At 26.8% G+C, this 26,922-nt stretch overlaps 1 protein-coding gene and 1 pseudogene across 2 annotated transcripts in view; one reads left to right on the top strand and one right to left on the bottom strand.

Moving 5' to 3' along the window:
• Megf8 (multiple EGF like domains 8) overlaps positions 1 to 26,922 on the bottom strand; it is a 47,857-nt gene that overhangs the window by 13,603 nt on the left and 7,332 nt on the right. For both annotated transcript variants that reach the window (XM_015516614.2, XM_015516613.2), the window contains exons 4-28: positions 16,087 to 16,370; positions 15,818 to 15,996; positions 15,509 to 15,732; positions 15,193 to 15,305; positions 14,891 to 15,135; positions 14,381 to 14,644; positions 13,575 to 13,712; positions 13,317 to 13,500; positions 12,961 to 13,241; positions 12,723 to 12,874; positions 12,438 to 12,647; positions 12,172 to 12,366; positions 11,790 to 12,100; positions 11,512 to 11,623; positions 11,202 to 11,454; positions 10,879 to 11,080; positions 8,903 to 9,094; positions 8,583 to 8,759; positions 8,256 to 8,438; positions 7,953 to 8,137; positions 7,669 to 7,880; positions 7,318 to 7,602; positions 7,016 to 7,225; positions 575 to 758; positions 236 to 417 (exon numbers count right to left, since the gene is read on the bottom strand). In XM_015516614.2, coding sequence (XP_015372100.1) covers positions 236 to 417; positions 575 to 758; positions 7,016 to 7,225; positions 7,318 to 7,602; positions 7,669 to 7,880; positions 7,953 to 8,137; positions 8,256 to 8,438; positions 8,583 to 8,759; positions 8,903 to 9,094; positions 10,879 to 11,080; positions 11,202 to 11,454; positions 11,512 to 11,623; positions 11,790 to 12,100; positions 12,172 to 12,366; positions 12,438 to 12,647; positions 12,723 to 12,874; positions 12,961 to 13,241; positions 13,317 to 13,500; positions 13,575 to 13,712; positions 14,381 to 14,644; positions 14,891 to 15,135; positions 15,193 to 15,305; positions 15,509 to 15,732; positions 15,818 to 15,996; positions 16,087 to 16,370 — 5,157 coding nt within the window. The remainder of the gene's footprint in view (positions 1 to 235; positions 418 to 574; positions 759 to 7,015; positions 7,226 to 7,317; positions 7,603 to 7,668; positions 7,881 to 7,952; positions 8,138 to 8,255; positions 8,439 to 8,582; positions 8,760 to 8,902; positions 9,095 to 10,878; positions 11,081 to 11,201; positions 11,455 to 11,511; positions 11,624 to 11,789; positions 12,101 to 12,171; positions 12,367 to 12,437; positions 12,648 to 12,722; positions 12,875 to 12,960; positions 13,242 to 13,316; positions 13,501 to 13,574; positions 13,713 to 14,380; positions 14,645 to 14,890; positions 15,136 to 15,192; positions 15,306 to 15,508; positions 15,733 to 15,817; positions 15,997 to 16,086; positions 16,371 to 26,922) is intronic.
• On the top strand, positions 17,466 to 25,471 carry LOC149062392 (uncharacterized; annotated as a pseudogene).

The following is a 26,922-nucleotide window of genomic DNA, read 5'->3' on the forward strand; positions in this document are numbered from 1 at the left end:
AGACTAATCCTTAAATTACTAACTACTGTTATAATTAGAATATTTAAATCCAATTTAATTTAATTTGAATATTACTTAGGCCGATCATAATGTATTATTAATAGTAGCATTATGATTATGAATTATGGTATATGACAAGTGATATATTTTTGGGAGCAAAGATTGTTTAGCATTCATTTTGATATTAAAATTTATACAATTAAATGTGTTTATAACATTTAAACTAATTACTTACTAGGCTATTTTTTGGTGGATTATAGTCTTTGAAAATAGGTAAAATAGTCCATATTTGTAATTCATAGTTAAGTGCGAATAATTTATCAGTCATTATTGTTTGATTAACAGAGTAAATATATCCACCAAATACATACAAACTATCAGTTGGTCCATGATATACTGTACTATGTCCATAAATACCTAATAATTAAAATGTTAAAATAGATACATTATGCAAAGGTTATTTATTATACCTATTATATCAACATATCAAATAAATACATCAGTGTTAGGAAAAAAAATGTAAGTATACCTATCAACTATAAACAATTTTATTGTTGTTTTTTGAAGCACTTACCTGCTGGTCCATAACCACTTGTTTTAAGCTTTTTCCAAATTTCTGTTTGCATATCAAACTCCCACACATCTTCAAGGAAACCCAGATCTGGACTAAAACCTCCAATCAATATAAGACTTTCTTTATCACCAACAGATCGTAATGTAAGAGTATGGCCAGCCAAAGGCGGTGGATCCTTTTCTGTCTGAAAAATTTAAATACCATAAAATACAATTAAAAATCATGAAAATTTTGTACACATATTAATTAAAATGTAATAAATGGAAAAAAGAATATGTTGTCAAAATTATAGAAATTTTATTGCCAAATTGAGTTCAATTTTTTTATGTTGTTAATAGTATGAAAGTTAATTAAGTAGTATCCATGTGTGTGTTTGGTGTTAATACATGTTATATTCTTATTACTCATATACATTTGTGAAAGTGAAAGGAAAATTCTAACACAGTTTTAAAAGAAGCATGATAAATTATTGTACATGATATTATACAAATAAATAATATATTTTTTTTAAACTCATGAGAGGTATTGTAAATAGGTGTGATAAAAGTAATTTTTGTTATTTATAAAAGACATAATTTAATTGTGCATTACTTAACAATTAGTATTCCTCATACTTCTACAAATAAAAATCAACAATGACAGTTTTAAGAGATTTTTGATAAGATATATTTAGTTTTTTATTTATGGCTGGTTGAGAGGAAGATTGGACTTGATATGATCAAGAACATCTTTCATTAAATGTTTGAATACAATCACTTCTAGGTTAGTAGAATAAATTATTTTCATTTTTTAATATAATATAAAATATTTCCTTTCTAAAAAAAAATAATTTGAATCAAAAAAAAAAAAAAAATTAGTGACAAACGAAAACATATCAAATAAAGTATATGCTAAATGATGAGTAAAATGAACACACGTGTGCAAATCATTGTATGGAATTTTTATTGCAAATACATTTTTACTCAAACTTATATTTTAGTTTTAGAGACAAATGTTTTCCTGTCAATTTATTAATTCCAATAGTGATGATTAGGATTTGCCATTTGGATAATATAGCATTTGTTTTTAAACTAGGTACTGTGAGTAACTAAGTAAACTGATTGTATTGAATTGTGATACTCGAATCATTAAAATTAATAAAATGAGTTCAATTGTTATACATCTATCAGTGGGCGTAAAAAATTGAGCTAAATTGTAAGGGTTGCAATAAGTTTCCAGGTTAGACAGACTTTTGGGGGACTAAGCCCCTCACCCCCCTTAAAAGTTTTATATTGTTCTAAATTTAAAATTATAAGTAAAAAGTACACAATCTCAGCAAAATTATTTTAACCATAAACACATATAGTATCTATTGGTAACTGGTATGTATTATGAATATTCACTATAAATAAGGTATATAATTAATCACCGTCAATAGAATATGTTTAATTTTCTTAAACAATATACGAATACATAAAATATAACAGTTCTTTTAATCTAGATTGTAATAAATAATTATATAAAACTTGTTCAATAATATAATATTACCTGATAAATTAATTTACAGATCAAATATAAATTGTTTTAATTGTTAAAATTGTAGTTTTAATATAATATAAATCAGTAATATATTTTAACAGCTACTTTAAACTTAATGCATACTAAATATGTATATTTAAAAGTTATATGAATTTAAAGTTATATGTAAAAATAGATGCTTATTTTCGACTCGATATTTTTACAAGAAATATGTCTATTTTAGTAAGTTGTAAAAACACTTTTAATTTTGTATTGTTCGAGGATAAGAAATAAATACAAGTGTCAAAAAATAAATGAATATGTTAATAAACAAATAATAATTTTAATCTATAAACATACAATAATGAAACACGTTTTCACTATCAACATTAAACTACCATTGAGACTCGAGTCTGTCAATCACAATAAATACATATTGGTAGGTATATTAAAAGAAAATGGTCAAAAACAAAACTATAAAGTATAAGAAAATGTGGAAAGTATATATTATAATAACAACTCCAGAGATTCAAAACAAAATAAAAAATTGGTTTTCAAAACATAAATTAGTTAATTAATTAAATAATTATTGATATTTCAATTTTTTGAAAACTCAAATCATGATTTTTGGGGTCACAAAGACACTCTTGTGACTATGATATTTTCAGAGTTCGCAAGTGCGACCCCCAGATTACACCAGTGAGTCATCTATTATATTTATATATTAATAAATTGATTAAACTAAATTCAATAGAAGAAGAAAATAGTATGTAAGTATGTCTATTAACTATTCGAAAAAAATTAGGCCTTAATAAGGCCTGTCATATTCTCATTAAATGTATGTACTAATAAAGTAATAACATTATTTTTTTGTAAATAAATTTAATAAGTAATAAAATGTATCTAATTATAATTTATAATAAATAAAAATTTGTAACGTCCGTAAAGTACACATTCCTAATTAAATATGTAATTATAATTTAAAGCAATCACAGTGTGCGTGTATAATAAGCACGGATAAAGATATTATGATTACACAACGGCCTATATTGGATCACAGCACTGAGCGGCATAAAATGTTCTTATCAAGTCTGACAAAAAGTCTCTAAAGCCATTATCTCATACCATGTTACAATACTCAGTGGCTGATCTAGGATTTTGTTTGAGGGAGGGAGGGGGTAATATTGTTTTATATCAGTATAAGATACGAAGTTACATTATAGCAGCTTTCACGGTTGACATAAATATATAGTATAATATAATTAAATATTAAGTATCAAAACAAAATCAGAAACGTGAATTTTTCGTGAATCGTGATTATAAGTTTTACGTCACAGTTATATTCTTACACATTTTATGGGCCAAGGGGGGGCCCAGGCCCCTCCCCCCTCAAATCTGCCACTGACCATACTAATAATAATAATTACACAATAATTAACAAATAAATGAATATAATTTATTAATTTATTTTAAATATGATAATTATTACACGGAATCTTAAAAAAGCATGAGACTTTTAAACATTGATGTTGTATATTAAATATACATAATAAAGGCACTTGTGTGACATAAATTTCTTTTAATTTTTGATAAAAACATCCAGAGCCGTCATATCCGTGCTGGTTGCGCAACCATAGTATTCATATCCCATGGACCATGATAATAAGTTGAAAAACCACTGTATTATAGAATATAGGATACAAATAAAAAAAAGCGGGTAAGTCGTGGATGTCGCTCTGCTGTACAGTAGGTTACTGTAATGGATGGGATTAAATTTAAATGCAATGATAGGTATCATTGTATACGAAAAACGATTCTGAACGGAGATGATTTGTCAGTCTAGGATATATTATATTTGAATATTGTCATATATTCTATTTTGAAACAAATATTTTATTTTTCAATTAAGACGCATTTTGCATAAGGCATGGTTAATCAATTATAGTGTAGTTATCATAATTCATAATACCTTATATATACGAATACCTGGTTTGAGGATAAATCGTTATCATTACGCGATTTCATAAAAATTTAAAACTCAAACGCTCAAAACATTTTTCCTATAATGACGCTTCAAATTTTCTCTATAGCTATTTGAAGCAAAACTTGTGGAGAACTTGGTGTTAAATTTTATAACCTTAGATATAAATACAAACAATATTATGAATTTTGAACTACACAATAATTTGCAAATATTCATGGTTTTGACAAATTTTTGTCAATATTTGAAATTCAAATGCTAATAAAAATTTAATTTGAATTTCCGGTGGACATTTTTTTTGTGATAAAGATTGACAAATTCGTAAGGAATCTTGTATTAAATTTTCAAATCTTAGATTTAAAAAGAAAATTTTTTATGAATTTCTAGTTTCTAATAATTTGCGAATTTTCGTGATTTTTGCGTATGTTGTCAAAATTAAAATTTAAATGCTTGTAAAAAAAATATGTGACTATACATTTCTTGTAATTTTCAACTGCTATTGTAAAAATATTTTAGGAGCCTTGTATTAAATTTTCAAATCTTAGAACTAAAAACAAAAACTTTTATGTATTTCTATCTAAGATAATTTGAAAATTGCCGTAATTTTTACGTATTATTAAGTCAATATTTAAACTTCAAATGCTAATAAAAAAAAATCGTGCCTATGTATTTTTATAATTTTTTAATCACTATAAGAATAACTTATGAGGAACTTTGTATTAAATTTTCAAGTATTTTGATAGGGCCAAAAAATTTTTATCGACACTTCAAAAAGAAATTTTCAGACAAATTGAAAATTTCAGTCGTCTATAAATATCTCAAAAAAGTCAAAATATTTTGAAAATTAAATCATGTAAAGAAAATGCCAATCTAAATAACTGATAAAATTTTCAAGTATCTGCGACTTATACTTTTTGAATAATAACAAATATTTAAAATCGTTTGAGGATAAATCGTTATCGTTACGCTATTTCGTAAAAATTTAAAATTCAAACGCACTTAAAATTTTTCCTATAATGATGCTTCGAGTTTTCTCTATAGCTACTTGAAGGAAAACTAATGGAAAACTTAGTGTTGTATTTTTAATCCTTAGTTATAAACGCAAAACATTTTATGATTTTTCAACTTCAAAATTACTTGCAAATTTTCGCGTTTTCGACAGATTTCGTAAAATTTTGAACTGTAAATGCTTATTAAAAAAAATTGTGACTTACGATTTTTAATTTTTTTTAGCTACGATAAGAACAACTCACAAGGAACCGTGTATTAAATTTTCAAGTTTTTTTGGTCGTCCAACATTTTTTTACTGACACTCCAAAAAAAAATTAATAACTCTAATAACTCTAACTAAATAACTCAAAAAAAGTCGAAAATTGTTGAAAATTAAACTGTATATAGATATCACTAATATTAACATTTGTTGAAAATTTCAAGTATTTACAGTGATTAGTTTTTGAATTACAACCATATAAAAATATCAATTTGGTCGAAAACTGGTTTTGCGTAAAAATTCCCGTTTTTCTGTCATTTTTTTTTTGTTTTTCTCGATTTTTTTGAAAACAGTTGGAAAATGTATACTTTTGACCTCTATAATGCACCAAGGATCTTCAATTTTACATCGGAAACCACCCCCGAAGTTTGAAATTGAAGCATTATTTCGACTAGTTATGCTGTACACAGACACACACAAAAAAAAAAAAACACACATCATTGTAAAATCAATACATTCATCACTTCGTTCAGAATCTAATAGCAAAGCGAGTTAAAAATAGGGACTCTAAATATGAATATTATAATGATATTTTTACTACTATGTATAATGTAATGATTTATTTTTATAAATCTCCATTTGTATTGAATTAGTAGAAACAATTTACCATTTATCTGAATCTATAAGAAACATACAGTTAAAAAATATGCAGTTCATATTATAATATAACTTTAGGCAGTCCCCCAGGATAATGGGCATTGGCCCATCAAACAGTATATAATTATGACTCCGGAAGCCCATCAATCATATTTATATAATTTGTAAAATTGCTTTGTCAAATAACTAATTAATAAATATAAGATTTTTTAAATTGTTTATAGAATAAAATAGTTTTAACTATAATTATCATAATTAATTGCCTAAATAGTATTATATATTATATTATAAATTAATTGTGTGTAAAGTATAAACTATTTTGTTAGGGCGCCACACCCAAATGTGCTGTCTCTGTCTTAACTAATTTATGACATAGAAAATGTATGTAAAGACATTAAGCAGTCTAATTTCGTACAATAACCCAATAATAGCATCGAATTTCATATATTAAAATAAACAGATTATGAACATAATCTGTGCTTCAATGGGTTTTTCTTATAATTTACATAAAAAATTAAATATTGTAAAAAAGTTTAAGGAGAAAGAACACAGGTCCTTAAGTTTGATAATAGGGTGATTTACTTTCTTCAATAGAGCTTCTTACTTAAAATTAGAACTACTGATTACAAATTTGGTATGTCGTGTGTTTGGAGTTAGCACATGTGATAAAATGTATTTTCTCTCTCAGTCGCACGTGCAATGTAGTTAAAACGCTTCACCTAAAATCGCTTTTTATAACTTTTGAGTAACTTAAGAGGAAAATCAGCTATTACAAAAATTATAGAGGATATTATTTTTGAGGGTAAGGCTACCTGTTTTACATTTAATTTTGTTTGATTTAGTACTTGACTTTCAAAATAAAATAAAAATATTGTAAATTTATTCTATGTTTATTAATATGCCATTTTTCCAAAAATATTATTCTCTATAGATTTTGCAATGGGTAATTTCACTCTAAGGTTACTCTAAAACATAAAAAAAAATGATTCTGCATAAATTTGTATTGTTTATGTTATGTGTACGGCAGAGAGAGAAAACAAACAGTGTGCTGACATTCTTTTAATAGCTTAATATTTATCATATCAATGTTAGTTACTTGTATCCCTATCCATCTTTGATCTTTTAAGCTGAATTTCCAAAAATCTGATAAAATCTTCATTGAATATTTTGTAGAACGACCATAAGCAGTTTGAATTTGTGTTAGACCACCATAAACATATATTTCCCTTCGAGAATGTACTATTTCAGCAGCATGGAAATACCTCCCATTTGGCATATGAGCGTCATTTGTACCATCTACTGTCACCTTTTAATAATAATCATTGAATTATCAATAAAAACAATACAAAGTATTATGGATTTTTTTTTTAATTGCAGACTTGAGTCAATGTAACTTACTTGCATCCAAGAATTGTTTTTAGAGTCAAACAAACGAATATCATTTAAAGGACCATGCGATAATGAATAACCACCGAATAACCATAATTGACCACGCCTTGTTGCAACCACTGAATGTCCGAATCGAGGTAATGTTTGACGCAAGTGATCTAAATTTTCTGATACGTGAGCTGAGTTAAATAGATCCGTAAATATAAGTGGTTGTCGCAAATGACTAGATATAGGAACTGAAATTGAACAATCTTCTCCTTCATAATTATTATCACAAATACAACGACCATATTCCTAATAAATAAAGAAAACAACTATCAGTTTTTTAAATCTCTAGAATTTTATAAAAAATTTCCTAACATGATCACATTTTCCATAGCCTTTGGCATGATTACAATTATTTGGACATATTAAGTCTTGACAAGTTACTCCAGTACTTCCTTTTTGACAAACACAACGGTTATGATGGCATACTCGGGTTGAGGGGCAGAAGTCTGGACAGCTAAACACTACATAGGTAGCATTAAACCCTTCAGTAGGTTCAGATTGTTTGTAGTAAACAGTCATCACACCTAAAATATTAGTTGTTTATATAACATATTAACTGGTAAGATACCAAAATCTTATGTAATATGTAAATTTACCAGTAACCGCTTCTATGGTTAAAGGATACTGTGAATCTCTAGTACAAAATACACCAAGAGAATGAGCTGGGTGTGTTCTAGACATGGACACAAAATTTGGCAGTCCATCATATACGTAAACACTGTTCATACCACATGGAACATTTATATCATTATCGATTGTTAACTGTATTACATAAGATCCACTGAAAACATGACCAAGGAATTTAATAATTATAATATTGGTATCATTTTAGAAACTATTATTTTATAAGTAGTAAATATTTGTTTTTTTTTACAACTAGGAATAGATTATAGACTTACATTGCAGTTGAATTGTTACGCATGTTTTCAGGATCAATTATCCAGAGACATTCTTTTGATGGTGGACCTTCCAAACGCGTTTCCCAAGCACTAATCTCCACAGATTTTGATCCAAAACCTTGAGGGCCCATACCAGATAAAATACCTCTGGCCATACATTGATGATAACAAACATTTCCATTTCTATAAAATCATCAAACAAGTTTAGGAAAAGAATGATTAAATTTTAAATCATACGTCATGGAAATTAATTAAAAAATATCTGGTATCATAAATATTATTGATAAATTGATTTATTATTTTATCATATTTAATAACAATAATTACTTTGGATCTCCAAAAAATCCTTTCTTGCAAAATTGACAATTATCTCCTTCAGTATAATGTTTACAATAACATTTACCCGAATTAGAATCACAAATACCTAGTTGCTCATCACCATGACCATTGCAATCACATTTGTGGCATCCTTCTAGAGATGTTGCATTACCATAACTTCCAGCCCTATACAATAATTATTGGATAATAATATTTTTTTTTTTGGGTGTTTGCGGGCTCTAGGACCATCCCGTCCCGTCATACATCATTACATTAGGTAATAATATGAGTATAATACATTTTTTAAAGTTTATTTTTATTTGACTTACTTGCAATATTCGCAAAACTGCCCAGTGGTCCAATCTTGACACTGGTCACATGTACCAGGCCGTTCGTTGCAGGTTGAATGATTATTACATCCACAGTTTATTGCACAATCTGCTCCAGTCCACCCGAGATCACATTTACATGTATAATCAGGTGCTCCAATACAATATCCATTCAAACATTTATGATAACAACTAAAGAATGAGTTATACAGACTATACAGCTAAAAAATCCTAATTTTTTTTAATGTGTGAAAATGTAATGCTTAAAAAAAGAAAAATTTTGGTGGTATAAAAATTTTTGTCGGACAATTGCTTCGGTGATTATTTATAAGTCACGTAAAACGCGTGTCGTCATAAAATCACACCGTCGACTCCGCCGGGCCGTATCTAAAATGCACGCGTTGTAGTTATTTCACTCGATTAAAATAACTATAGAGAAAAATTGATTTAAGGTATAAGTTACTAAAGTACATTTATAAAAAGGTTATAAATGTATTTAGATGATCATATTATTTTTACAGTATTAAAATTTATTTCAGGGTAGTTTACAAGAAAGACAAAAAATTAAAATATAAAAAATAGCAAATATATTATATTAAATAATATTATACACTTTTAATTAAAGTTTAAACAAATGTGTTATTATAATATTTATAATTTAAGAACTAAAATAAATATGCAAAAAAAACCTCATAATAAAATATATTAATTCAAACAAAAATACATAGGTAATAGGTATGTTATACGTAATTGAATTATTATAATATATAATAATAGCTAATTTAGCTAATTAAATTATATTTTTAGGTAAATCTTTAATATCTCTTTGATTTCAATTCTTCATAAATAAGGTGAAGTGTTGGATAAATTTGATACAATTTTTTGGGATGTTAGTATTACATATTTACATTCTCTTTGTACATCAAATTGTTGTGGTAAAATTTCTTTCTCAGCTTCTTAGATAATTTTTGTCATTATACCATGTTTCCATTTTATTCTTTATTGTGTTTGTTTTATACTATAGTCTATAGGGAATAGAGTTGTTATTCCATCATGTGGTCAAAAAAATCGTGAACGTTATCCTAAGGAGAAAGGATTATATGTTGGTTTTTAAAACGCGTAATTCGTGTAATCTATTACTTAATACAATCCATTAAACATTTAACATTATAATTAATATTATACTATATAAAAAAATAATATCAAATATGTAAGTTGTTTTATTGTAGTATAAACCTACTATATACTTACCTGTATTCAATTTTATGAACCTACCTTATTTGAATTAGTACCTATGTACATTTTATTGTAAGGGTTGTTTTACATATTTATTTTAGTTCTTAAACTATAAATTATAATAACACATTTGTTTAAACTTTAATCAAAAGTGTATAATATTATTTAATATAATATATTTGCTATTTTTTATATTTTAATTTTTTGTCTTTCTTGTAAACTACCCTGAAACAAATTTTAATACTGTAAAAATAATATGATCATCTAAATACATTTATAACCTTTTTATAAATGTACTTTAGTAACTTATACCTTAAATCAATTTTTCTCTATAGTTATTTTAATCGAGTGAAATAACTACAACGCGTGCATTTTAGATACGGCCCGGCGGAGTCGACGGTGTGATTTTATGACGTCACGCGTTTTACGCGACTTATAAATAAACACCGAAGCAATTGTCCGACAAATATTTCTATACCACTAAAATTTTTCTTTTTTTAAGCACTACATTTTCACACAATAAAAAAATTAGGATTTTTAGTTGTATAGTCCTTTAGTAAAACATAAAAATGATGTCATATTTATTTTTATTTTAACAAAATATAATTCTGGTAATATCAGTATGATATCAGTACATCTATTTAACACTTTTTCTATTAATAGTAAAGGAAAGTAATTATTATTTGCCTGTTGAGGAACCAGTATAACACCAGCTATATACTCTCTTATTAGAGACTTACGTTCTAGTACATGAATGTTTTCCATCACCAATAAAACCTCGTTTACACTGACAGCTATAAGAACCTTGAGTATTGGTACATTTAGCTTCTTTATGACAATCATGTAGCCCCAAACCACATTCATCAACATCTGGACATTGTGCATATGCCCAACTTGAATCCTCTTCATAAGTATTGTTGTTCATTATGTAGGAACAAGTTCCTAGAAGATAATAAACAATGTTAAAATACAAGATACATGACAATATATAAAATGAAATATTCTTAATACTCTTTTATAATTTACAATAATATTTGGATTATTATATAAACAATATACATACCTATAAATGGTTTACTAAAATCACCTCCTGTACAAATTCCTTGGATTGGGTTACCACTGTCATAACACCACCCACAACCAAGAGTTTTTAAACAACTAGAACAATTCATATTTTTTTCACATGAAGTACATGCTATGTTAGGTTTATCTATTTGCATCTGTCCTGATCCATAATAATGAATACTTCTATCAATCCATTCCCGACATCGTCCAAATTGATATTCTGATGTATATTCGGAAAAATGGAAACATTCCTAAAAATTATAATATGTAAATAAAAATTGCGCTAGAGATGAATAAAAATACTTTACATTTGTTGCTCGACACCAAACGCATCGACCATTGTCCAAACAATTAGAACACGAGTGTCTATTTGAACATGGGACGGGGCATGAATCAATAGATACCACTCCCTCAGGCAATCTAATAAAAACAGATATTGATATATATATATATATATATATATATATATATATAATCAAAACATCAAAATATTTATAGTAAATACTTGTAAAATATGACATAATCCTCAATTATTCTTACTAAACCAGTTTTGATTAAATAAAAAAAAAAAAATGTATTAACACACCTTCCACGCCGTTCACATTTGGCTTCTTGACTCCACCATTCACAATATCCACTTTGAATACAGTCAACACAATCCACATGATTAGAACAATTTGGACATAGCTGAGGTGATATTACAAGATACTTCCATTCATTAATATCATTATCGTTATGACAAAAAACTGAGTCAGTTTGATTTCTTGTAGTGCAAACTGATTTTAATTCACACCATGCACAATTAGCGTCACTAACACATATAAGACAACTTTGATAGTCAGCACATATTGAACTGTCTCTGCTATGATATGGTTCAAGATAATCCATTGTAAAAGGCTATTTGTATTTAAAATACATTAGTACATAAATAAATATAAACGTAAAGTATTTAATAATAATTATAATACCTTTGAATTATTATGTCCTTTATTGTGTTGTAATTCTACAACAGAGTTACCTGAGTTTTGAGAATATGTTATATTTTTATGAGTAGTTAATTCTAACAAATATCGTTCAGGAGCATGGAATGGCTGATCTTCCGTAGACCATGATGAAAGTTGTAAACATTGCCAACCATCAGCTTTCAATGTGATATTGATTTCCTAATAATTGATTTTATTTGATAAGAAAAGATAATCAACTTTAATTTTAAAGTTTTTTTGAATTTACTTACTGGTTGGTACATATAGGGAGATGTCATTATAAGTCGTGTATTTGTAAATCGAGAGCATAATTGCAGTTGGTCTTTATGATTGTCCCACATCTGAGGAAATCGCAAAAATCCTGAAAGCCTTACAACCATTGTTCCACCTATCGATAGATCAGCTCTTGACATTGGTAAATAGGTTGAAACATCAATAATACTTGTATTAACCACTGATACCTATTACAATTATTAATTATTTAAAGATAATCAGCAATAATAAAAATTATTAATTAACAGAAAAGTTGAATTTACTAGATCTGGCTGTGAAAAATTTGCAGGATGTAAATATTTGAAAAAAGTCAACCCTGATCTTCTATCTAAAGCTCTGCAACTGTCTGGATAGGTAACTTCTGTTCCTCCGCCATTAAAAATATTATTATGTAGACCACACACCTCATAATTATCTGTACAAATAAAAATAATTTAACCTTAAGTTACAATATTTATTTATACATTAGGTAATAAATATCAAGTATAGAATATAATATACCATTTTTATGATGACATCGACCATCTTGTATGCACCAAACACATCGGCCTAATTGCATAATATGGGCAACTGAAGTAGTTGATTGATTATTGATAAAAGGAGTACTTTCTCCATGAATTAAACATGAATGACAATCAGTTAAGGCAGAACAAATACCTGGACATCTGGTTGTTTGTAAATTGGTTGTACAATTTATACCTCCATTGCGTCCATAACAAGTATCGTCAGAAGAACACCACCCACATTCAGGATTTGCTGTGCACTCTTGAAGACCTTTGTGTCTAAATATTTATTTTATTGTTAATATTATTTAGAAGTTAATATTTATATATATATATATTTTTTTTTTTGATTACCTTAAGCACATAAGTTCTAAATGATAGGAATCGTTTCCTGTAGGAACTAATGTTGGTGGTAAAACAAACGCTAATAAATCTGAGTTTATGTTTCCGCGATATCCACCGACAATAATTAATGTGTTTCTGTTTCGGACATCAGACCCGTGTCCAAATACGCCAAGCATTTTCTTATGAGTGAACTCTATAATATATTTATTGACCGTAAAAATGTTGAAAAATAAATAAATTCAAGAGAGAAACATATTCTTCAATTACCTTTGTTAGATAATCCAAGGACATCTCGACTGAGCCATGTATTACAACCAAGATGATACAGATATATTTCATTGTCATAACAAATTTCTTCCTTGGCATGTCTATGTGTATATCCTCCAAAAACAACAATATAATTTCCTTAAAATAAAAGTTTGAAAAAATCATAGTTATATTATTTAAATTAATTTTATTAAGATTAAGAACACAAAGACTTAAAAATATAAAAATTACAGTCAATATATAAGTCATTTATACTTAAACAATAAGTTTTAAAGAAAATTGTACACTTCAATATTAAATAACATGATTTTGACTATGTGTAAGAACATTTTGTTTTATTTGATCATTGAAGGGCAAGATAGTAGTTAATAACCTATTATTAAAAATTATTCTGCCCTTACCTTAGTTTACTTATAAGTTATGAATTAAAAATTTTTTATTAAACATTTATTGAATATTATAGTTACAATTATATGATGACAATGACAAATTTTAATTTCTAAATCTGCGAATTATAAGATCTTTAAAAAATATTAAAATAACATTGTCATATTAATTTAAAAGCTGACTATTATTAGATGATAAAAACTGATATAAGATTTCTGTGATTTTTATAAAATAATATGGCCACTATTAAGTATAGGGTATATTAGTCAGTATAGCACAATGTCATCAAATTATAATTACAATTATTCATAAATATTATAAAAAGTTTCTAAAGAGACAATTGTGTATGTGTACTAATAATATTTACATTGTCAAAGGTTACTTAATATGAAATTCTTAATATGAGTTAATATACAAACCCATTATATTTGCAGAATGAAAAGCTCGTTCAGTGGGAACATTTGATGGGGGGTATTTTATTTCAGACCAGTGTTGCATTGGTATATTAAAAATAAACATACGATCACTAAGTTTTGAAAACCATGATGCACTTGTGACTATTCCACCATAAATAATGAGAGATTGAGAACGGATATCATACACTGTTGAATGAGCTGCCACTCGAAAATTTAATTCTTTGCCACCTCTTGGTTTAATTTCTTTCCATTGTTCATTAACATTATCTAAATGTAAAAATATTACATTTTACAACAACATAACAAAAAATGAACAAATATTGCATATTTTGACAATATTAAGAAGATAAAGAAATTTAATACATGATATTTATTTACTCTACTACTGGAAAAAATAAATTAAATTAGATTAATGTACTTTGATTATGAACAGAAAGATAATTAATTCCAGTATTAAAAATTATAACAATAAGCATTATATGTCATAAATTTTATTTTTAAATAAAAAATTACCTGTATTAAGTTGAATAGAAAATATCTGGGAAGAAAAATATCCTTTGCTATTACTACCACCAACTAAATAAACAGTATTTGTGTGTTCCACATATGTAAGAGTATGTCTTGTAAGAGCAGGTGGTGTTACTATAGAATGTTGGGCACGTAAAAACCATTTTTTTGAATATATGTTATAAAACCATAGTTCTCCTGACAAACCCTTTTTCAATTTGCCACCATAGATGAGAAATCCTCCATTGAACCTAAAAAAGAATTAGAATAAATATTATTTTACATATTTTTATAACCATGTAACCCACTTTGTTGCTGCATGACCAAAGCGCGGAGCTGGTAATCGTTTATGTTTAATTTCATTCAATATATGTTCATTATTTTCATCATAAGGAAACTCAAATGGTGAATGACGAGTGTTCTGAAATCGTGAAAACAAAAATGCTTAATAAACCAATAATTGAATTATTAACATTATATACAATTTAATTATTATCATTTTAAAATACAAGAAGTCAAAAATATTTGAATTAACAGATAATTTAGGTAAATAATTTTTCTATTATTTATTAAGATTGTGATTTATACAATACACCTATACATTATATTAATAAACAAAATTACATCATTTTGATGTTCTAGGAACGTTGAATCGTCAGCTAGTGATACAAAAATATCATGTAATACAGCTGACCATGTTTTGTTACGTCTATGCTCATTCACACGACTAGTATTATCAGAAGAGTATTTAGATCGATTTGCTACAATTGTTGTGTCTCCTAATTTTGCAGTCATCAGAGCATTTATTGTGGCTGATCCAATAGAATTGACCGTTGTGTGTAAAGGATCTATATATGTACACAAACAAAAATAAATATTAATATTTATTTACTAACAAATAAATGTATATAGATCAATTAAAAAATATATTACCTATAATGTTATCATTTCGATCATACCACATAGAAGTATTAAACCGGAAGACAACGAGATCTCCAAGAATATTATTTAAATCATATCCTCCAAATACATATAAGGAATCAGCCTCAGAAATATATACAGCTGAATGGGCAGCTCTCGGATGTATGCCACCTTGATACAAATCATGCCACCTAAAATTCAACAAATGATAAAAATCACATTTAATCTTGTAAATTTTAGATAACACTAAAAAAATACTGAATGATATAAAAATATCAAACCTATTTCCTGTAGAATCAGAACTATTCAATGTGCAACCCATTCCCGAATAGTTTTGTAAGCAATGGCATCGACCTTGTTTGCACACACCTCTGTTAGGTTCTCCACATTTATCGGGACATAGTTCAATTGCACAGTCAGGTCCACCCCATTCGTTATCACAAACACAAAAATTTCGAAGACAAAATCCATGACTTGAACAATTTCTTGGGCAATCAGACACATAATAAGAAGCTTCAAAACCTTCTAATGCATAATTTGTGTCACTGAATAACAATATTAACATCTAAACATACAAAACAACAAAAAAGTAATTAAAATATTAAATAGTAAGAATAGACATGAAAATATTTAAATGTAATGTTGCATTACGATTGAATCTTGTATAAAGTAACTGTTTTTAAAATATATCACATGCTGTTTACAATAATTTAGGATTATAATCATTATAATAGAGATTCAATTTTGCACTAAATAAAAATAGTTTATTTTATATTTTATAGAACAATTTAAAAATAGAAGAATATCAAGAAAATAAATAAAACAGTTAATTCTAGTTTAGCAACCTATCGATTTTTAAAATTTTCTTTTTTTCTAAAATGTGTGTTTTACGTTGCTTTATAGGAATATAAAAAAAAGCCCGCTCAAACTTCGTTTTGAAGTTATTGACGAAAAACTTCATTTTTTTTCGTCACGCGCATTAAAAAAAAAAATACTTACAATTGAATATTTTTAATATATATATATTTTTTAATGTGTAGTTTTTAGCGTTTAATAAATTGGTAAAATCAAAACTTAACTAAAATACCTACTTTTGAAGTTTTTGCACGTATAAATTGGAAAACACAATTTTCAAGATTCGTAATAAATCCTTTCTAAAATTAGCTAAAAATCGGTTTGTTTAATATTTTTATTTTTTTACTACGTATAGTTTTTGAAGAAAAAGTTTTTAGTGAAGTCAGAATTGTGCTATCTAGCTTAGTTTTAGAGTTACAGGTATTAAAAGTTTCCTTATTTATGAAAAAATGTAATACAGGTAAACAGGTAAATATATATATTGGTAGTTGCCAAAATAAGAATAATTAATAGCATCATTAATTAGATAAAATATATACAGAAAATGTAGTATTTAATTCTTATAATATATTGAAAAAAAAAAGATAAAATTTAATAGATACTACTTTGTCCAATAGGTAACAATAATATTATAATAATAATAGCATAATCATGCATTTTCATGATCGTCTTTACGATCGATTACTTAGTACGTTAAACTAATATTTTCTTGTGCAGTTATAATTTTATTTTATTCAAAATTTAAATGACATCGATCATTGAAATTTATAAAATTTTTGAACATAAAACAAGTGGCCATCTGTCCATGCAGGTTATAAGTGTTTTACAGTCCTGGGGCCTTATTGCAAAAAATAATATTATTAAGTGTAATAAAGATCACTTTTTAGAATTGTGTCCTAGCACAGCTTATTGTGACGGTGTCGTTTGGCGATGTAAACAAACTTATGTGAACAGCAGTAAAAAGAAAGTTAAGTGCAATTTTTAGCAATCAATCCGAAAGTCCACTTTTTTTTAAAACTCCCACTTGTCAATATTTCAAATTGTGACATTCGCGTATTTGTGGACCGAAAAAGTGTCCCTCGAATTTATTCGGAATCAATTGAAAATAGCTCGGCAATCATCTGTCGATTGGGCCTCATTTCACCGAGAAGTCGTATTTGACGGTATGATACTAAGACACCAAAAAATCGGTAAGTAGAAGATTAAGTACTCAATTTTTATATTTTAATGAACCCGCCGCCACACGCGTATATAGGCATTGCCCATACTACACGCGAACATTTTTAATTTTATTTTAACAATATTAAACAATTTTTAGTGCATTATTCTTAAAAAATACTTCGTGTGTACCTAGGTGTAACGGGGATAATTGTTGAAATTGATGAATCCAAATTTGGAAGGAGAAAATACCACAGAGGACATCGCGTTGAAGGCCAATGGGTGTTTGGTGGAGTTGACCGCGAAACAGGTCGGTGTTTTCTCGTACCGGTAGAGAAGCGTGATAAGATACATTATTAACTATAATTAAGGATTGGATTTTGCCAGGAACATTAATAATAAGTGATTGTTGGAAGGTAAGTTTGTGTTTTAATTGATTTAACTCAACTGTGTTAAATTTAAATGAGTTCAATGTTTTTAGAGTTATGAGTGTTATGACTGTTTAAAAGACGAAGGATATAGTCTTTTAACGGTAAACCATTCAATAGAATTTAAGAACCCGGAAAGTGGCGCACATACTAATAACGTCGAAGGAATGTGGCGTCATGCCAAAGCTTCCATGACACAGTACTCTAAGAAAAAACATTTTTATGCAGGGTATTTGGCCTAATATATGTTCCTAAAGGGATGTCGTTCTTTGGGACTAAACCCTTTGGTTGAATTTTTCAAACTTGCAGCACAATTGTATGACCCAAATGGACTAACTTTAGACTGCACAGAAACACCAAATAATTCTGATTCGGGTTCAGACGATGAGGAAGATTATTTTTTTTTAATTAACAATTTTTAATTTTTAATTTATAAATAAAATTGTAACTTACTGTTTACCTGTATTACATTTTTTCATAAATTGTTTCTTAAGTTTGAAAACCGAAGCGAATATACTTTAAATACTTAAATACTTTAAATAACGAAGTTCAGGTCATACTTGTTAGGTCATCCATCTGCACGTAGGGCTGGTATACTCCCCCCGCGACCCTGAAGGGGTCACCCTCCCCCCTCACACCAGGTTGGCTATTTAAGCCCCGGGAGGTTGTGGGCCGAAGGACCTCAAGTTTGACGACCGGAGCCGGCAGGCGAAGGGAGTCATTAATATACTTATGTTACTTTAACTGGCAAGGTTACAACTTACAGTACTTACTAAGTTCAAACAGTTCCTAAATCAGTATTAAAAAAACGTATTTTTTAATAAAAATTTGCTTTATAAAATTATAAATAAAATTGAAACTACCTGTTTACCTGTATTATATTTTTTCATAAATTAGGAAACTTTTAATACCTGTAACTCTAAAACTAAGCTAGATAGCACAATTCTGACTTCACTAAAAACTTTTTCTTCAAAAAATATACGTAGTAAAAAAATAAAAATATTAAACAAACCGATTTTTAGCTAATTTTAGAAAGGATTTATTACGAATCTTGAAAATTGTGTTTTCCAATTTATACGTGCAAAAACTTCAAAAGTAGGTATTTTAGTTAAGTTTTGATTTTACCAATTTATTAAACGCTAAAAACTAAAAAAAAAAAAAAATATTAAAAATATTCAATTGTAAGTATTTTTTTTTTTAAATGCGCGTGACGAAAAAAATGAAGTTTTTCGTCAATAACTTCAAAACGAAGTTTGAGCGGGCTTTTTTTTATATTCTTATAAAACAACGTAAAACACACATTTTAGAAAAAAAATTTTTTAAAATCGATAGGTTGCTAAATTAGAATCGTTCCCAAACCTCTGGATATAGACAAAATCACTTAGCTAAACTAATTTTATGTTATTATTTTAAAACATTAAACCATTAATTTAAAAAAAAATAGTTATATTTCGCGATAGAGCATAATCATATAACATTGAAAAAAAAATGAATTTAGATGGCGTGGAGATATATATCATAATATATTTATTGCAATTAGTAAAGTGTTTTATCAAAAGTATTTTAATAGTTAATTAGAATTAAGTATGAAATATTTTAAAATTTCAAATACATTGTATTTGAATTAAGTAATTTTTGTTTTTGAGTGGTTCATTCAATTTTATATTTAATAGTATTATTTTTATATTATTTTAGATTCCGAGCGGAGTGAGGAATGTATTGAATTTACCATGATGGGTGTTTTTTTTTGTGTCTGTTATCACGTTTTGGGGCAGTAAAAGTGTTTCGATTTTCAACTTCAGTACCTCGTTCGATCAGAAAGTGAATCTAGTTGGTACTTTAAGGGGTCAAAAGTAAAAATTCTGAATATTTTTCCAAATAATCAGGAAAAATAGGAAAAATTACACACACAACAAAACAAAATCTATTTTGGTTTTTGATGTAACTTTAAAACGAATGACCATAGATACATGCAATTTTCACTGAATGTTTATATAAGTATATATTCTATTTACCATGCAATTTTCGATCATTATTAGCTTTTTTTAAATTATAATATCGATAAAAATGTATTTGTTGGGTAGAAAAGCTTGAAAAATTTATTTAAGACTCCTAACATATTGTTACAATAGTGGTTGAAAAATAAAAGAAATTCATAGTCACAATTTTTTAATCATTTTTCAGCATTCAAAGTTTGATTTTTGACAACATCCGTAAAAATCAAAAGACTTCGCAAATTATTTTAAGCTAGAAATTCATAAAAAATGTTCTTTTAAAATCTAAGATTTGAAAATTTAATACAAGATTCCTTACAAGTTTGTTAATCTTTATCACAAAAAAATGTCCATCAGAAATTCAAATTAAATTTTTATGAGCGTTTGAAATTTAAATTTTTACAACATCGGATTTTCACTAGATTTATCATTTAGCGATTTTCTTATTTTGGTGTAACTCTTAAACAAATAACCGCAGATACTTGAAATTTTCACTGAATTTTTTATATAGCCTATATAGCAGGGGCAGCCAAACGGTCGATCGCGGACAATGTCAAAGTCAAAGTCGATCATGTTAGAATTTATTTTTAGGGACACGCGCACGAATTGTTATTGAATTGTCAATAAGTTTTATCTGTTTGTAATGCCACACTTCAACAAAATAATATGGTTAATAAACATCAGTTATCTAATTAGATTTTAGAAATTATTATTTATTATTATATTATTTTTAATAATTAGTAATTAGTTAATTAATACTTATTGTATGTTTATATACACTTTATGCAAGTATGTTTCTTAATAATTATAGTTATTCAATATTTCGATAGTAAAAAATTTTCTATAAAAGTCGATCCTCAAAGGTGAAGTATATTTTTAGTAGATCGTGACTAAAAAAAGTTTGGCCACCCCTGCTATATAGGCATTTTCTATATTTGATAAAATTTTCAAAATATTTTAATTTGTTTTGAGTTGTTAACTGACATTTTAATTTCTCAACTTTTTTAGTTAAATTTTTAATAATCTATAATATATCCTAGACAGATAAGTCGTCTCCGTTTAGAATCGTTTTTCATATAGGTACAACGATATAATATCATGGGATTCAAATTTAATTCCATCCATTACAGTAACCCACTTGTAACCAGGCCCTATTTTTTAGGGAACCCCGACACAAAGTGTGTAATCCGAAATTGAAAGTGTGCACTACGGATTCGAGAAGTGTGTATTAACCTACTAAATACTATAATAAATAAGACTACTTGCTAGATAGTAATAGGTAGTACAGAATACATTTTACACATTTTTTAAAAATAATATTTTTTTAGCCACCCACGGGCCACGGTTCTGTATTATTTCATGGTACATTAAAAGATGTGCAGTACGAATTTTTGTGCAACAGTGCAGCATCCACGACTTACCCGCTCTTTTTTAATATTTTTGATAATAATTTCATAAATAGGTCTTAGATTTTATAGCATTTGATAAATGTTACAGATAAAAACAGTAGAGTGAGCTATAAATTTGTCATATCTCATATGCATCAGAACTCTAGATATACATTTTTTAATGCTATTTTTTGCACATTTGAAGTAGTTTAGGTTTTAAAGACATTTTTTAAGTTTTTGGTGCTATTTTTTGCTAATTTGCATAAATGTTCAATAACATTTTATTTTGTATTTGAATGAATTTAGTTTATAATATGTGGTATATAAAAAAAAAAGTCAGTCATTTATTTTAATTATATTTTGTTTGAATCCACAGGAAAAATGTAAATACCCACATTTTTATTCATATTAAAATATTAAAATCTATTTTAAAGTAGTCTAGCAAATTGGTCTATTGAATTGTAAATAATTATGACTATTGACTATACGAGTATATCAGTATATGTATAATGTATATACAGTAGAACTTCGATTAACCGTGTCACTCTCTGTTATCCGTCATCGATATAGACGATCGCGATAAACTCGTCGTGGTGCCCAACACAGTAACTATCAAGTGTACAAAAATAGTTTGTAATAATATGTATATATCCAATATAAACGATAAACGTGATAAACGAACTATAAACTTATCTTATGTGTGTATGTATTGCAATTTTATCAGTGACCGACGAACAGCCTATGTGTAAGTGTGTACCGTGTGTTTTCGTAGTTTATGTGTCATGTTTCGAAGATTGCAGAAAAGAGGAAACGTGTTGTATTAGGATTCAATCAAAAACTTGGATGTCAAATACGTAATATTGCTGCTAAAAAAGCTAGTGAATCAAAAAACCAAACTAAAATTACGGATTTTTTTATAATATGTGTGGTATGTATGTTTATAATTTGTATTTTTTTTTTTAAAGAACACACACGTAAAAAATATAATAAATGTGTGTATAATGTATAACGTTTTTTTTTTGCAAAATTTCCGTTAACCGTCTTTTTGATTAACCGTCATAGCCCCGGTCCCGACAGTGACGGAATATAATAACATATAATAACATATACAGTTCTACTGTATATGTTACGGGCAAAGTGGAAAATTCGAACAATGTATACAATTCCTGGGGTATATTGGGCAATGTAAATTGTGAAGTATTTATACAAAATAATCTGCTTAATATATTATGTTTAATCATCAAATGATAAATTAGCTTAAATTATACATTTAAAATATTGTGAAGTACATTTATTCTAACAATTATATAATTAATAATCATTAAATGCTACGTCTATTCTCTGATTAAACACTAACTATTATATATAATTAATTAATTTTTATATTATTATTATTATTATATTTCAAGAGTTTATTATAATCATTTGGCTTCAATTTTTGGGAACTATTCTTTATATTAATTATATGTTCAATTAATTTGTCATATTTTAATTTGGTTAAATACATATTATTCATATTTTTTTCATTTAACACAATATTCAATTTCGCACATACAACTGCACAATATAAACTGAGTGATAGTATAGGTACTACAACTAAAGTAAAATTGTGAGATAAGATATTTATCGGTTTCGTTATCGGGATATATAATGCATTCACGAAATGTCATTAGTGTTTAACCAAAGGATAGACGTAGTGTGACCATAATTATTCTATCCTAAAGGGGGACACTTTAAAAAAAGAGGTACGTAAAATGTAAATACATAATAATAGCAAATACATTACATTTAATTTTATTTAATATTATTTTTTATTGATAAACAAATCAGACAAACATTAGATACTACATATTTTAAAATGTTAAAGTTTTTACTCAAACAAATTTTAATTTACAATCACAATTACAGTTTAAATACTTATCCTTAGATACAATTTTTTTTTATTATTATCAATTCATGATTGCAAGTCTGATATAACGTCCTGTAGAGTGATTCTACACTATGACGTACCACTTCAATTTTCATAAATGCGTGACCAAAGTGGGACATTTAGATATGCGGGACGCACCTAATGGGGGATGTCTGGTCACACTAGATAGACGTAGCATACAACTATTTATATTTTATAAGAAAAAAAATTGTATATAAAAATTATTTGATAAAACATAATATATTATGCAGATTATTTTGTATAAATACTTCACAATTTACATTGCCCAATATACCTCGGACATTGTATACATTGTCTGAATTTTCCACTTTGCCCGTAACACACACACACACACATATATATATATATATATTACGAGCAATGTGAAACGTAATGTTTTTTATACCGACTAATATTATTTTTATTTTTGTTATAAATTATAATTTTACTATTACTAATTATAATAGTTTAAACTGCTTAAAGTATTTAAAAGTATAGTATTATTATTAATTTTATTAAATCATATTATATAACAAACATTTAAAAACAATTATAATAATAATAATAATAATAATAATAATAATTTTTATATAATTTAAGTAATTTACAATAAATGACAAAATTTTGGAAACACACTGTATAAACTTGTTTTTGTTCCCTATAAGAACCTAACCTACCTATAAGAATTATAAAGTTAATAGGTGTCTTAATAAAATCAGTCAATGATATATTATGAACAATAATCAATATTTTCTACTAACCAGCCGAGTTTTTGAACTGTACACAACACTATACTTCATTACTTTGTACGTGTTTTAAAAATAGAGTCTAAATTTTACAAACATTTGGACAAAGTTATTGAAATGAAAAAAACAAACAATACTTTTATAAGTAAATCTAAATATAATGAAATAATAAATTATTTAAAATCAACTGAAGCTAGAGAAGAAAACAAATTCAAAATTAATGGATAAATATGATGTAATGACAGTATTAAGAGAAGAAAAATAAATTACGCCAATAACTGCAGAAGGTAATTGTGTAAAATTATATACTTTTAATGAAAAGCTATTTAAAATTGTACATGAAATACATATATCTATTGGGCATGGTAGAAATCGCATTGTGTAATAAATAAAACATTTAAAAATATAATACGGAAACAATAACGTCATATTTAAATTTTGGCAAGACATGTGAGAGAAAAAGAAAAAAGGATTGGTGCAGTTAAATGAATTATTTCTTCGGAAATTAATTTGAGGTGTCAAATAGACCTTATTGATATGCAAGCGGCACTTGTCAAGTGTAACCATAAGTAGATTATAAATTTATATGTGTTTACCAAGATCATTTGACAAAATTTGCTGCTAATGTTTTGTTGAATATATTTACCTTTTTTGGGAACCTGCTATACTACAATGTGACAACAGATGCAAATTCGTAAATTAAATAATATCTGAACTTTTACTATGTGTAAGGATTTAAAAATAGTTCACGGTAAGCCAAGACACTCTCAAAGTCAAGGTTCAGAAAGAGCAAACAAGATGTTAAAAATAAGTTTGCACAATGACTTTAAGATAATATAACAAACACATGGAGCAATGGCTAAAAATTCTTACAGTTAATGAAAAATCATATTTACCACCATGGTACAAAACATTCATTATATGAAGCAATTTTTGGTACACTCCCTAAAATTAGTTTAACATGTCATTACTTCCTGCAAACATGATGGCAAAATAAAAACTTAAAAAGAACATCAGTTTGCCTAAGAGTCAATACAGATCCTTTTTAATGACAACAAAAATAAAGAAGTAAATTGTGACTTAGAAGAAGATGATGAAGATCAAATAATTGAAAACAAACAAAAACAAGACAAACATCAATTAACTAAAACAGGAATGATTCATTAAATAATCTGAAAATTTAAGCAAAAAAAATGACGGAAATGTCAGAAAAAACGATTTTGCCAAGGAAATATTGGAGAGTCAGTTAGAGTTAAAATTATTGATAGAGCATGGAGTGATCTCAGATGTGTTATTGGAGTGATTATGTCAAGTAATAATAATATTAAACTATGTATTATCTTACTATTAATATTTAAAAAAAATACCTATATTTCAGAGAAAGATAACTTTTAGGAAATTGGTATGACTGATGGAAAACTGCAACAACTGTATAGCAGAAACCAATTTACATTTTATAAAGAAAATTTTTTACAAATGTAAGACATACTGGCAAATTCAATTTTATTGCGAGAAACAGCTCGCTCATTTTCTATTTTAAGGGTACAGTGATATTATATATATATCATATGATTAGTGAGCTTGTACACAGAGTTTCAAAACAAATAAATTCAAGTGTAGAAAAATAGATAGACTATTTACTTAGTAATAAGTGTCAATGCTTTCAAATCTTGGTACAAATAAATAGGTAATAATAAAATTATAATTTATAGTAAAAATAAAATGATAATATTTGATTTTTTTTTTTTGACATTCTATCAAAATATTCATAATATTAATGTGATTTATGAATATAATTAATTATTGTTTTAATGTAGACAATAGGAATAGTTGGTAAAAAAATAATATTGTTGTTCACATTGATCAGGCAAGATCATATTGATATATAAATATTGCGTACAATCTTCTGTCTTAAATTTGTACATATATTTTTATTTAAATTGTGAACAGAATAAATCTAAATTTTTGATATTTTTCATGATTTAAGGACATATTATATTATAGCACAAATTATAGTTATTTTTAGTGCAAGCTCTATTCATAAAATATCATAATAATGAATTATACTATAATGAAATGTAGAGTAAATAAGTATTATAATGATAATAATTATTGTAAAATTTTAAAATAATGTTTTTATTTCATTAGGTCATCACTGTATGATTCCTGTTATTAGGAAATTGTAATATGAAATTGTCAATTTCGTATTTATTTTGTAATAGGTATTTTATTTTATTCTTTGATTTTTAGTATTTCTAGTAACAAATAAATAACAAGTCTTGAAATACTGATAATTGATATTTTGTACACATTTTTAGATTCTGAACGAAGTGATGAATGTATTGATTTTACAATGATGTGTGTTTTTTTTTTGTGCCTGTGTACAGCATAACTAGTCGAAATAATGCTTCAATTTCAAACTTTGGGGGTGGTTTCCGATGTAAAAGTGAATATCCTTGGTGCATTATAGAGGCCAAAAGTAAACATTTTCCAACAGTTTTCAAAACAATCGAGAAAAACAAAAAAAAATAAAAATGACAGAAAAACGGGAATTTTTACGCAAAACCCGTTTTCGACCAAATCGATTTTTTTATATGGTTGTGATTCAAAAACTAATC

The sequence above is a fragment of the Diuraphis noxia genome, unplaced genomic scaffold, assembly GCF_037042655.1.
Source record: "Diuraphis noxia isolate RWA-SAM2 unplaced genomic scaffold, SU_Dnox_SAM2 contig0001, whole genome shotgun sequence".
Lineage (NCBI taxonomy): Eukaryota > Metazoa > Arthropoda > Insecta > Hemiptera > Aphididae > Diuraphis > Diuraphis noxia.